At 35.9% G+C, this 12,351-nt stretch overlaps 1 protein-coding gene across 1 annotated transcript in view; it reads left to right on the top strand.

Moving 5' to 3' along the window:
* The window catches only part of UBE3C (ubiquitin protein ligase E3C), a 72,429-nt gene that overhangs the window by 20,154 nt on the left and 39,924 nt on the right, over positions 1-12,351 (top strand). Inside the window, exons 9-13 of the mRNA XM_039704823.1 lie at positions 147-301; positions 2,074-2,261; positions 9,505-9,591; positions 10,219-10,376; positions 10,932-11,164. Of these exons, the coding sequence (XP_039560757.1) occupies positions 147-301; positions 2,074-2,261; positions 9,505-9,591; positions 10,219-10,376; positions 10,932-11,164 (821 nt within the window). The remainder of the gene's footprint in view (positions 1-146; positions 302-2,073; positions 2,262-9,504; positions 9,592-10,218; positions 10,377-10,931; positions 11,165-12,351) is intronic.

Here is a 12,351-nt window from a genome sequence, read left to right as displayed (position 1 = left end):
CCTATTCTTACCCTTTTTATTATAAAAATGCATTAATTTGATAAGATTTGGCATAACTTGTTCTGGTCAGGTATTTCTGGTAAAATATTTTTTATAGCACATTGTGATCTCACTGATGATCTTTTGTTTCTATGTATGTGCTTTAGGATCCCTTTCAGAGGAAGGACTTCTTGTGTATTTGAGGGTACTCCAAACTTTTCTCTCTCAGCTGCCTGTGTCTGCTGCTGGTACAAATTGTCAAGATGCAAACAGTGATTCTGAAGATGAGGATGAAGAGATCAGTAAAATGACAACTACACCTGTAAGAAGTGCAGAATTTCTGGGAATGGATTTGTGCTGCAGCAGCAGAAATAGGCAAAAACATGATCACTCTAAGTCCGGTATTTTTCTATATGTGTAGAAGGGAGCCTGTTTACCTCTTAAAAATTGATGACTGTTCCCTGCAAGCAAATGGAGCTGATAGTTTACATTACGAAAACTCCTTACTGTAATAATAGATGCAAAACTACAGATAGCATGTCTGTGAAAGTACAAAGTTTTTATTTTAAAAAGGCCTAAAATTGCCTTTCTACATTTGTATTTTACAGAGATTTTCTTTCTCTGTATTCTGTAGGTCCACAATGATGCAGAGATACCATGAAATACACTCATACTCCAACTTTGTGTTTTCATTTTCTTTCTCACAGAAATAACTACAGTCTTTAAGTGGTAGACTAGGTCAGTATATACCCACTAACTCAATAGCCCTCAAGGGGAAACCTACACCTGCTTTCTGTAATAATACATAGAGACACTGTTATAAATAGAACTTCTTCACTACAGTTCAAACTTAGAATAAATCTGTGCTGACTTTGCCTCCTACTACTCATATCAAGGCTTTGACTAGCCAAAGTTGGACAGATGTAAATTCAGGAGTTGCTTACTGGTCTTCATGTAATCTTTCAGAAGACACAGCCATTCAAAGGACTTGGTGTGCAAGCTTTCCTTCTAGAAAGTGGGAAATTTCACCATATTTAAAGTCCATTAAAAAAGACTTAGGAAGAGCCATGCTGCCAGGGAGTACTTGCAGCATTTTTTTGCTTGAGTATTTTTAGATGCTGTGTGTTACTGTCACACCAAAATCTTTACCAGTGTAGTGTGAATAAAATACTTTCTTTGCCAGGCACACACACTGTGTGCAATGTAAATATTGTCAGATTCTACTTGTGGCCTAGAGATCAGTGATTAGGTAAAAACAAAGCAGTAATTTCTGTTCACAGCTACACTAATTCATAAATTAGAAAAAAAAATCTGCTCCGATGAGGCTTTATACAAATAATACTCTTTATTGCAATATGTTTTTTCATGTGTTTCTCCTGTGATTTTTTGTACATATTCTGTATTTTCATGCATGCCTGTCTTAAAAAAAAAAAAAAAAGGTGAATGGGTGGGCAGGTGGGGAACCCCTCTTTCTTAAGAATTTATAACTGGTTAACTTGTGTCTTTCAATGAGCCTGACAGCTTTGCTCAGCTGGGGGCAAGATAAAGGTAGGAATTTAGGCAGAGGTTAAGGTGGACTCAGTTGCATGCCAAGAGAAAGCATTCCTCCTCACACGCTGCTGGTAGTACCCAGACATGCACTGAACACCCTGAACTTTGTTGTCATTTGTTAACCCAAGAATTGGGAATGTGAAAATACTCCTTGGAAAGGAATTTAGAGTCAACATCCATTTCTGGGTTTCACGTCCAATGCTGTCTGATGTCAGTGGGGAAGAGATAATTATTCACATGTTTCATGCCAGTTAGAGATTTTGCCTAATTGTATGCAAGAGTTGCAGAGTATGCTTATAGTAAAGGCAGTATTTCTACTGGCCTCAGTGAAAGATGGACACCAAAACTTAACACTTACCTGCCTGGGGCTTTAAGTTGGCTTTTGAACATGATATTTTTAAAACTCTGATTTACATATGTTCTTCTATTTTATTTATTGTACAAGAAAACTTCCTTCTAGTTAAATTTATAAGTATTTTTTTATAACAAAGGAAGTATCATCAAAAAGAATTAAAAGTAAACTTTCCTTTGATGTGTTTGTAGGGTGATGGGAGAATATCAGTCCAGTACATAACTGAGGAGTGCCTCAAGAAATTGGACACAAAGCAGCAGACAAACACTTTACTGAATATGGTTTGGAGAGATTCAGCCAGTGAAGAGGTCTTTACCCTGATGGCATCAATTTGCCACACACTGATGGTACAACACCGAATGATGGTGCCAAAAGTCAGGCAAGTAGAAATAATAGTCATCTTGAGATGTAGTGCATCTAAAATTAGTTTTCTTAGATTTGTTTTAAATTTCTTGTGGAGTTTTTTCTGTTTTCTTTTATAACTAGCCAAAATAAATTAGAATTTCAGAATTTAAACAGTAATTCCAGGCAAACCAAAGAGTGGATTCTTTGTTTCTTACTTTTTTTGCTGCCCTCTCAAGATTCTTGTAAGCATTTTATCTCTTCCCTTGCTCAGAGGCAGTGTTGTGTCATTCTAGTAGAAATTGGACTACCTTGTTTTTAAAACATTCAGTACTCTGAATTCCCCAGTCTCTTTGGCTACCTGACCCCTGAAACCAACTCATTCACACCCTTCTTTAGCATATGTCAAAATCTTTGGCTACAAATTAAAATAATTGCTAACTATTGAAAATTGCTGTTGTTTAGGGAGGGTTTGGCACCTGAGATGAAAATAAAGGACATGTTCATTTGTGCAGTATTATTTTAGAAAGATTGCAAACCACAAATGTCAGAACAATGGGAGAAGATTTTTGACCTTTTTATTGTCAGACTGAGGCCTATAAGTATTAACACTGTTCTTGTGCAAGTAGTTTTGAGTACCTGTGTAGTTGCTGGTAGTAAAGTAAGTATTCAGGGAATGTTGTAAACATAATTCAAACTGCATTGTAAACAGTGATACAGAAAACTAATTAGGTGCTATCTTAGCCCAATGGTGTTTATAGCTGCTAGAGGAAGTAAGATGTCAGTGAAACTGTGATTGCTCGATTAGGGTAATTAGTTCTTTGTAGACTAATTGCATTAGAGCAGGATGTGAGACCTGAAGATCATAGCAGCAGCTGAATTAGTGTGCCTGCTTTATTGTTGCAAGTAGTACATTGCCTTGGATAGTAATTACTGAGCTTAAATGCATCAGTGCTTTGACTGGAGGCTTGCTGGAGAACTGTGTGGAAAAGGGTGTTTAATGAATAAAGAAGTCACCGAACTTTAATTGTGTGAGTATGGCATCTATTTCCTCTGAGGAGCTCTGCTGGCTCCTTGCAATTATTTGTGATAACAAGCTATTTACACTTTGGATAAATTCAGGAGTTATGAAAGTTCTACTCAGCATCTTCTAGTAGAAAATAATTTACAAATTGTGACTTTTGAATAGCTGAATTTTAGAAATGAGTAGTAGATACTAAGATTTCTGTCAATGATACCAGTGCAATTACTTTTGTGGTCAAAATGAACTTAATATACACAGATATTTGGTAAATTAAACATTTAATTGTTAGTTCTGATGTAGAAGTCAGCTGTAAGTGCTGAGTTTGCCAGGGATCATAATTTCAGCAGCTGTCAGTCTTTTGTCCTGTTCTCAGTGTGTTTCAGATGTGACCTAAGTTACCAAGCAGCTATTCTAAGCATAATTTTGGAGTGTTTTTTGAAGGAGAGATGATGCTTATTTGTGGAATTTAAAAAGATAATAAAAAGACATTTTGTCATTAAGTTTCATGTTTTTTGTGAAAAAAGTGATTTTTTAAAATTCCCAAATAATTTTATTAAGTTTAATTATTGTCTTTGAAAGATGCTACACTTGCTTTGAAACTTCTAAATTACTTAATATCCAGAGTGAAGTATATCTACTTAATAAAACAATGTAGAAATAATTAAGCAAAAATAATTTGTCTCAAGAATATATTAAAAATAATATATTCTAAGAGTTTAATAGTGCTCTTTTATTTAGTGTTTGAAATCATACTGGATCAAATGGTTTAAAATAGAGTTGTTAAAATGACCTAGTTTATTTCATAGCCTATACAGCTGTGACTTAGTGATAAAAACAGAAGCTTCAAATCTGAAAAATGGGATGATAAATACAGTAGTAATTGAAAATAATTTTTCAATAACAAGAAAATTGAAATAAGATCAACACAGGTCTTAGAAGGGAGCAAATGAAAAATATCTCACTACTGTTTTAGAGTTGTGAGGTTTTTTCCCTTCTTGGACAAAGATGAGAATTTCAGAATATAGACTTGTGTCACTCTGTTAAAGCTGAATGCTTTTTTTTTCCTTGCTTCTTCTCAGTACTTTTATAATTTGACTGATGATGGTGATATTGTGTGATGTTAGGAATATTGATCTTGCTGAATTAGCTCAGTATTTTCCTTGGTTTTGTAACAGAGACCAAGACCAAAACAAGATGTCCACAAGTATAATGTAGTTTTGAAAGGAGCAAGCTGTAAAGTTATTTTCTGATGCTGTAGACAGGGTGGTGGGATCCAGAGGTGGATAACTGAAAAAACACATTGCTTTGGGTTAATTATTAGGAATTCTGACGAACTCCAAAATAATTCTGGAAATATGCAATCAAGCCAAATTAAAGAAGAAGGTCACAATACAAGAAAAACCTGTAAAAATACAAAATACAGAAAAACCTGTAGCCTGTGTTCAGTAAGCCAGATTGGAGATGTAAAATAAAATCCTGATTGTAAAGGAGCCTTTGGGATTTCTGCTTGTTTTCAAAAGCATGGGGCTTTTATCTTTTCACTGTGAAGTTGATAAATATTAGTAAAAACAGTTACTAAAAAAAAAAAGTGAACTTGTGCCTTGGACTGTAGCTCTTATAGAGACACTTGCAAGACTATTTCATCAAAGTGATATTCACATAAGTTCTGTTTCTGTAAGATATTTTGGGGTGTAATTTAATACCTTAGACTTGATCTTTATTTCAGCTGGGTGTTACGTGGTGGCAGCTGAGCTGGTGCTGGGATGTCAGTCGCTGTCAGTGTCTGACCAGTGCCCCCGAGTTTGCTCACTTGGGGTTAACAGCTGCACAGCCCCCGTTCCTCACTGCTGCTTAATCACTGCAACTGCTCATCTTGGCCTGTGGTCAGCATTGTTTGGCAAATGTCACTCTGGTGTGGTGTGAGCAGCCTGTCTGCATGTGTGTGCTGAGATACCCAGGCTTTACGTGGGACTGTTGGGGTCATCTTTAGGCAGCGTTCTGACACTGCTGTGTTTTTCTTAAACCCAAAATTGTTGCATATACAGTTTTCTTCTTTTTTTAAGCTTTGCTTTATGTTCGTGGTCCAGTACAAACAGAGGTAGAAGCACAAAGCAGCCTAAAGATCAGGACAGTTCATTTACCAGTGGCTGTGCTGCTGGCTCACACCTGTGCCACCTCACAGTTCTGCAGTGACAGAATCTGCTGCCCCAGCAGCAGTGACCTGTCTCAGGCTGTATGAGCTCCTCTCATTCTGCTCTATTCTCTTCATTAACTTAAATGGTCTCAGTGGGAAACTGAGCCCAATTTATGACCTAGAATGAAAATCTTGCCTTTAACTAATTAACTTGTAGTGGTGCCTCAGCTAAATTAAGCTTAATGGGTCATTTAATCTGTCCCATTGCACAGGAGGAATTTGACACTTTTTTTTAAACCAGAGGTGCCCAAAATGCTAATCTGGCAAGTAGACATAAATCATGTGGCCTTTGTGGACAATTAGATACCTAGAGAGAGAAACAAGGTTCTAAATAAATGGTCGTTATGTACTTACTTTTGGGAACAGATAATTTAATTTGGTGTGATTAAAATTGATACTTAACAGGAATCACTGAAGTGAATTTAACTCTATCACAGCCTGAGGTTGAGGCAGTGTGTGTTTTTGCACTTGAAAAAAGTTTATCCTTTCTGGTAGCAGAGAAGTGTTTCTTTCTTCCAAATGACTGTGCTAAATCTTAATATTGGGCTTTACAGAAAAATCTAATAATGAATAAGTTACATAAAACATGTATAATGATCTCACAATAAAGAAGTTGGTGGCATTCAGTGAGATTTTCAAGAAAATGCAAAACCTCCAGATATGAGGAATTTAAACTTTAGCTGCTTTTTTTTTTTTTTTTTAAATAGTGGAAATATTGAAAATAAAACCGCTGAGTTAAATTTTACAAAAGTTTACATAGAAATCAAAATGTCTGTAATTTTTTATTTGTAGTTCTTTTTGTGGTTTTGTTTTGTTTGTTTGTTTTTTTCTTTAAAGGAATATGTGGTCAAGACTGTATGGACACTCAGGCTTTATGTTAGCTGATCTCTAAACTTTGTGGATTCCTAAGGCTCTTTCCTCAGGATATATAAGCCATCTGTGTATTCTTCTGCAGTTTATCAGGAATTTTTGCACTGTGTGATTTTAATGTAGCTCTACCTGGAAAGACTGTTTTTAAGCTGATGAACATCTTTTATCTACCAAGGAAAAAAATCAAATAAGGTAGATTTTGACCTATTTTGAGTCTCCATTTTTTTTCTTTGTTGTTTTTTGCTTTTCACTGTGCTTTTTTTTGTCAGTGTGAAGCCAAAAATTTTGAAACTTTATTACAGCCTTAAGCTGATGAACATCTTTTATCTACCAAGGAAAAAAATCAAATAAGGTAGATTTTGACCTATTTTGAGTCTCCATTTTTTTTCTTTGTTGTTTTTTGCTTTTCACTGTGCTTTTTTTGTCAGTGTGAAACTAAAAATTTTGAAACTTTATTACAGCCGATTTTATGTAGCTACAACTTTCCAAAGTCATCCTTTCATTTTGTGGTGGGTTTCTTTTTTGTATTTTTTTTTTATTACAGTTGTCATTTTCAACTTCAAAAGCCAGTTTCTGTACTTGGAGTGGGAAGGTAGCTGGGTTTTTTCTGCCATCTTTACTTTTGCAATGGATTAAATTTCAGGTGAATCTAGCAATGCAGATTTCTTTTGACACACGGCCCAACTCACCGTTCTGTGTTCGGTTTCCAGTTCTGTGTTTGATTTCTGGTCACAGCACAGAAACTTCAGAATGGAAGCTTTAGAGCAGATGAATTCATTTGCTTTGTATTTACAGTTATTTCACAGTAATAAAACAGGCTGTTGGTGTCATCTTCTACCTAATGTACATTTTTGTACTTAACCAGACTTTCAGGAAAGGGAAATGTGAAAGTTGAATTAATTCAGCATTTCTGGATTTGAGCCATGAAACAGAGCAGTTGCTACAATTGACTGCCTGAATCACGGATATGGAATAAAAATGGCTAAAACTTAGGCAGAGGTTATTATTATAAGCTCTTAAGGTTTGTCCTTTTTTCCCCTCCATTACTGCTGAACATTGCTAGAATGAAAAAATGAATTATATTATGATAGGTTCATTTTCCATAATGTTTGTTCATTTCTGCTCAAACTGTTACATAATTTCCAGGGATTATTGTGAAATTAACAAGTTTTTACTTGGAAGCTGCATGAGACCTGAAGGCAAGGTGCCAAATTACTTTTCATTTTAAATATGAGGCTGAAAACTGAAGGTCACTGAGGAAATCTCTCATTTCAGAAACCAAGACATCTGAGCTATCATTCCGATATTTAAGCATTAAAATAAAATCTTTATTCTAAATTAGCTAGGTATGATAAGGCTGTCCTTACATGTTAATGCATAATTTTTGCCAAATGTCAAAATAATGTGACTTTAGAAGGGAATAGAATTCTCATGTATCAAATTCAGGTTGATTTTTTTTAAAGAAAAACCCACATAGTTAAAGTAGAATTTAATGTAACAGCAAAGCATATCTTAAACTGGCATTAGCTGCAGTTGCTTCAGATTTGACTTGGACTTGGTAATGTTCCCAATGTGCAATTTCCTTGAAATAAGTGAAGCTCCCAACTCTTTTTAAATGTAGTGATCTATGCATTTAAAATTCAAAGAGGCCCACTGCAAACTCAAGGCTGCTTGTTTCATTTCCCATTTTTCCTCATGGCCCCAGTCTATTTCCAGAGCTCCCTGTACTGTGAAATGACCCTTTGTGCTCAGTGAGGAGTTCTGCCTGCCTCGTGCTGATTTATCCCAGCCCAGATCCTGTCTGTGCAGCTGGCTCTGGGGGTGCAGGTGAGCTGGGAGCCCCAGGAAGGGACCAGCTGTGGGCTCAGCACTGGGGCTGTGCTCGTGGGAAGGCAGCAGGAGGAGCAGCCAGCCAGAACCCAGGGGCGTTTGTGGGAGGGTGTGTAGGTGTTCTTGTGTGGGAGTTAAACCATTCTCCAATGTTTTTAAGCCTTTAGTCATATTTTACTTTTTTTTTTTCTTTAATGAAATGTGAGCTTCTTTTCCTTTTGCCATCTGGCAAAATTTAATTTCCACACGGTCCACAATAAATACTTTGTTTTTTGGCAGCAGGTAGTTTCCCCTCCCTGCTTGCATTGCCCAGGCTCCCATCTCTTGTATGTCTGGTCAAAGAGAATTTTGATGTTGCAAAACTATTGGCCACTGAGAGGTGTTGATCTCAGTATTTTTTTTTACTTACTTCCTAATAGGAATTAGGAGACCTAGGAAAGTAGCATCTGGAAAAATTACCTGAATATTGTTTTTTGATACCTGAAAAAATGACTGTTTGGTCAATGAAATCCAGTTTGGTTCCTAGAAGACATTGTTTCAAATGATTGTGTCTCATTTGTTGTTTCCTACAAGGGGAGGAAAATATGCTGGGGATGACTTTTTAGTTTCAGGAAGCTTTTTATTTCTCTTTTCTATAAAAAGTTTTTGATAGTGTAATCATGTCTGAAGTAATGTGGTTAAAGTCAGTCCTGTGTATAACTCGCTTGTGAAATTACACATTTACTTTTACAAATTAGTGAGAAATTTTCAAAAAATAAACAATTTTCAGTCTGCAAATGGGTTAGTGTACATGTAGCAGTCCTGACATTGTTCCATTGATGTTCTATTTCTCTCTGCCAAGCTGAGTATATAAGTGAAATTGCTATAGTTCTGATATAAATGAAGGTATTTTAATCTATCTTTGGAAAAAAATTGCTATGTTTGCTACTATCAGAAGAACAACAGAAGTGATCTATTAACTAGTTTGGTGTAGCTTTCTATATTAGAATTTTAAAGGTCCCAGATCATTACTTCAGTGTTATGTTATTTTTATTAATATATGTTGAATTCAGTGAAAGACTGGACATGTAGGTTTATATTGTAGGGTTTGTTGCTGAAATAATGAAAGCTGTTATTTGTATTGTATGGTTTATTGCTGAGATAATGAAAGCTGTTATTTTTGGTATAAGGTTTTATTTGCTCAGTTGTCATTTTTTGGGGCTTTCAACATATTTCATCACAATAAGACCTTTCATTTGGAAAAAGTAAATTTAAATTGTTAATTTCTGAGAAATGTTTGCCTGAAAAGTTGTTATAGAAACATTGTATTTTGTGAATTTTGAGTATTTTGGAAGATCCAATTAATTTAACTTCTTCTTGCAGGCTTCTTTATAGTTTAGCCTTTAATGCCAGATTCCTGAGGCATCTTTGGTATTTGATATCTTCAATGACTACACGGATGATTACAGGGTATGTATTGTACCATTTCTGGATCTGATTCTTTGTTAAAATAGAGTATATCTAGTGAAAAGGGAATGGGACAGTTAGAGATATGGTTACTTACCTCCTGTGATTTCATAAAACTGAGCAAAATCTTGGAAATCAAACAGAATTTTAAAAAATACTTATTTAAAATGAGTTTAATATTTGGTAGTTCTTGGAGTGCTTACAAGCATCAGTGTAACAAACACTGAAGCTCCAGGTGGCTCATCCCAAGTGTGTGAGTTTTATTTCACGTGCTCTGACTAGTACAGAAATAGATGGTGGCAGAAGCACTTTCCTGGGAGCTGGGGCACTACAGACATGTTCAGTGCTGACATGCAGGGAATTATTCTCTTTGCTTTGTGTCTCCGAAGTATCTGCAGTCTGTGTTAGTTAATGCATGTTAATTTGTCATGGAGACATTGAGGTACCAGTGACAAGAACTTGTGAAGAGTAACTTTTTTCCAGGAATTGGAAATAATTATTTAACTGAAAACACCATTGTTATATTGCTGTTGGAGCTACTACCACATTGTTTTACTAGAATGCTGAAGGTAGTACTGTCATAGAGTGTTTAATTAACCTTCTCTTTTACACTCCATTTTGTGTTTTCAGGTCTATGGTGCCACTCCTTCAAGTGATTTCAAGAGGCTCTCCCATGTCTTTAGAGGACTCCAGCCGAATTATCCCTCTCTTCTACCTTTTCAGTTCTTTGTTTAGTCACTCACTTATTTCTATTCATGATAATGAATTCTTTGGTGACCCAATAGAAGGTGAGTTTCAAACATGCTAAATAGCGGTGCTTTGTAAAATGTTTTTGTGTGAGGCTGGAGAGCTCCCTGGGCAATGATTTGCTGACATCTGGGAGGAAGGATCTTCTGGCCTGGCTTACTGACGGTCCCCTGAGTACTCAGCTGTCAGCTAGCTCTTTTATGGTGATTGCACTTAGAAAAAAGAGAGAAAAATTAATGATCTGCACCTTGGGAACCTTAGCTTTACACAGGGTCTGATATGGAAGTTCTTAATCATGATAATTTTTAATGAGTTAGTGAAGAGAGTGAACTTCTTCTGGACTGAACCTGTAGTTTAAAGTGTAAATTTAACATAGCAGGAGTCACAAAAGAGATCAATGGGATAAGGGGATATTGTAATTAAAATAATTGTGACTACACACAATCCCAGGATTTGATCGCCTTTCTAAATGTTTACTCACTCTCTTTTTGGGTGGTGTTTCTTTTCTCTGTTACGTGTGTGACTATTAAAGTTGAATTAAATAATTAGGGTTTTTAAAAGTAATTTAAGGAAACTTAAGCTTGTGTTTCATGTAGTTGTAGGTCAAAGACAATCATCAATGATGCCTTTTACACTAGAAGAGCTTGTGATACTCTCCCGCTGCCTTCGAGACGCGTGTCTAGGAATCATAAAGTTGGCTTACCCAGAAACCAAGCCAGAGGTTCGTGAGGAATATATTGCAGCATTTCGGAGTGTTGGAGTAACAAAAAACACAGAAATGCAGCAGTGTATACAGACAGAACAGAAAAGGTGGATTCAGTTATTCAAGGTAAATGGTGGCAATTTTCAGAACATAGCTGAATAAAATTTTAAGGCTTCTGTTGAAGATATGAAATTAGGGTTTTTTTTTCCCCCTCTAATTTTTTTTGTTGTTGCAACAAGGAATATGGATTTGGGAGGATTGCTGTTTGCCATAAACACTAAATTTCAAGTAACTAAATTCTGAGAACTGTAACAATTTTTTTTTTCCTGCTGTCAACTCTTAATTTTCTTGCTTGTCTTGTTTATAAAACAGTTACTGTGTAAAATATGGTGTTTAACTTGGACTCCCATTAACTGAGGTGCTTAAGCATGTTGTCATAATTCTGTATAGGTGTGAAATTTTAACAAAATCTAATGAATACTCAAGTACTTCTGTGTTAGAGACTTCACTAGACTGGTACCATGCTGTATTGGGTTTTTTGGTATTCTCATAAAACCTGTTGGTATTCCTCATTTTGGGTTTGCTGGAATACAAAAGGGAAGGTGAATCTGGCTTAGCAAATGTGAATTTAATGTATGTTCCTTCTGGATATCTACCAGTGTTTTTCTGCTGGTTTTATCCGTGGCATCCTAGCTAAGGCATGAGTTAAGAGAAGCTGAAAACGTTAGCAGAAAAAAACCTCTGATATAACTGTTGCTGAAAAAAAAGAGTGCTTGACTTGTCATGAAAATTCTGCAGCAAACACATCTAGTCAGCTAAAATTGCTCATTAAAGAAGTGGGAGCAGAAGAAATGCATTTTCCAAATTGAATGCTAGATTTACAGTCTGTTTAATACTGGCGACCTCTCGCTCGCTAATGTTCAGTTCAAGTCATCAGCTGTCCCTTCAGGTCTTTTATCACTGCTTTTGTCAAGCTATCTATTTAATTGAAAGAAGTTAATTGAATGAAAATGATCAACTAAGCTTGTATTAATATTGCTAATGGAACTTTCTTCTTGGCCATGTTTGGAGAAAGATGTCATGCTAGACTTTAGGAAAGGCCCATTAAGGCTTGCACTTAACCTGATGGGCTAATTAAGGAATGCTTATTCATTCTACAAGTCTAAGGTAGCCTCTATCCAGCCTATTCTGCCTGATTTTACAACACATTTCACTTATGAGCATAAGCATTAATAGCAGTGAGAGTAACTGATAATGTTTTGATTGCATTGAATACAGTCCTAATGCACTACTGAATCTGTAATTTGCACAGA

Source organism: Passer montanus, unplaced genomic scaffold, assembly GCF_014805655.1.
Source record: "Passer montanus isolate IOZ18808 unplaced genomic scaffold, ASM1480565v1 scaffold10, whole genome shotgun sequence".
NCBI classification, from domain to species: Eukaryota; Metazoa; Chordata; class Aves; order Passeriformes; family Passeridae; genus Passer; species Passer montanus.
The sequence above is the reverse complement of the archived record's forward strand: the minus strand, read 5'-3'. Positions and strand labels throughout refer to the sequence as shown.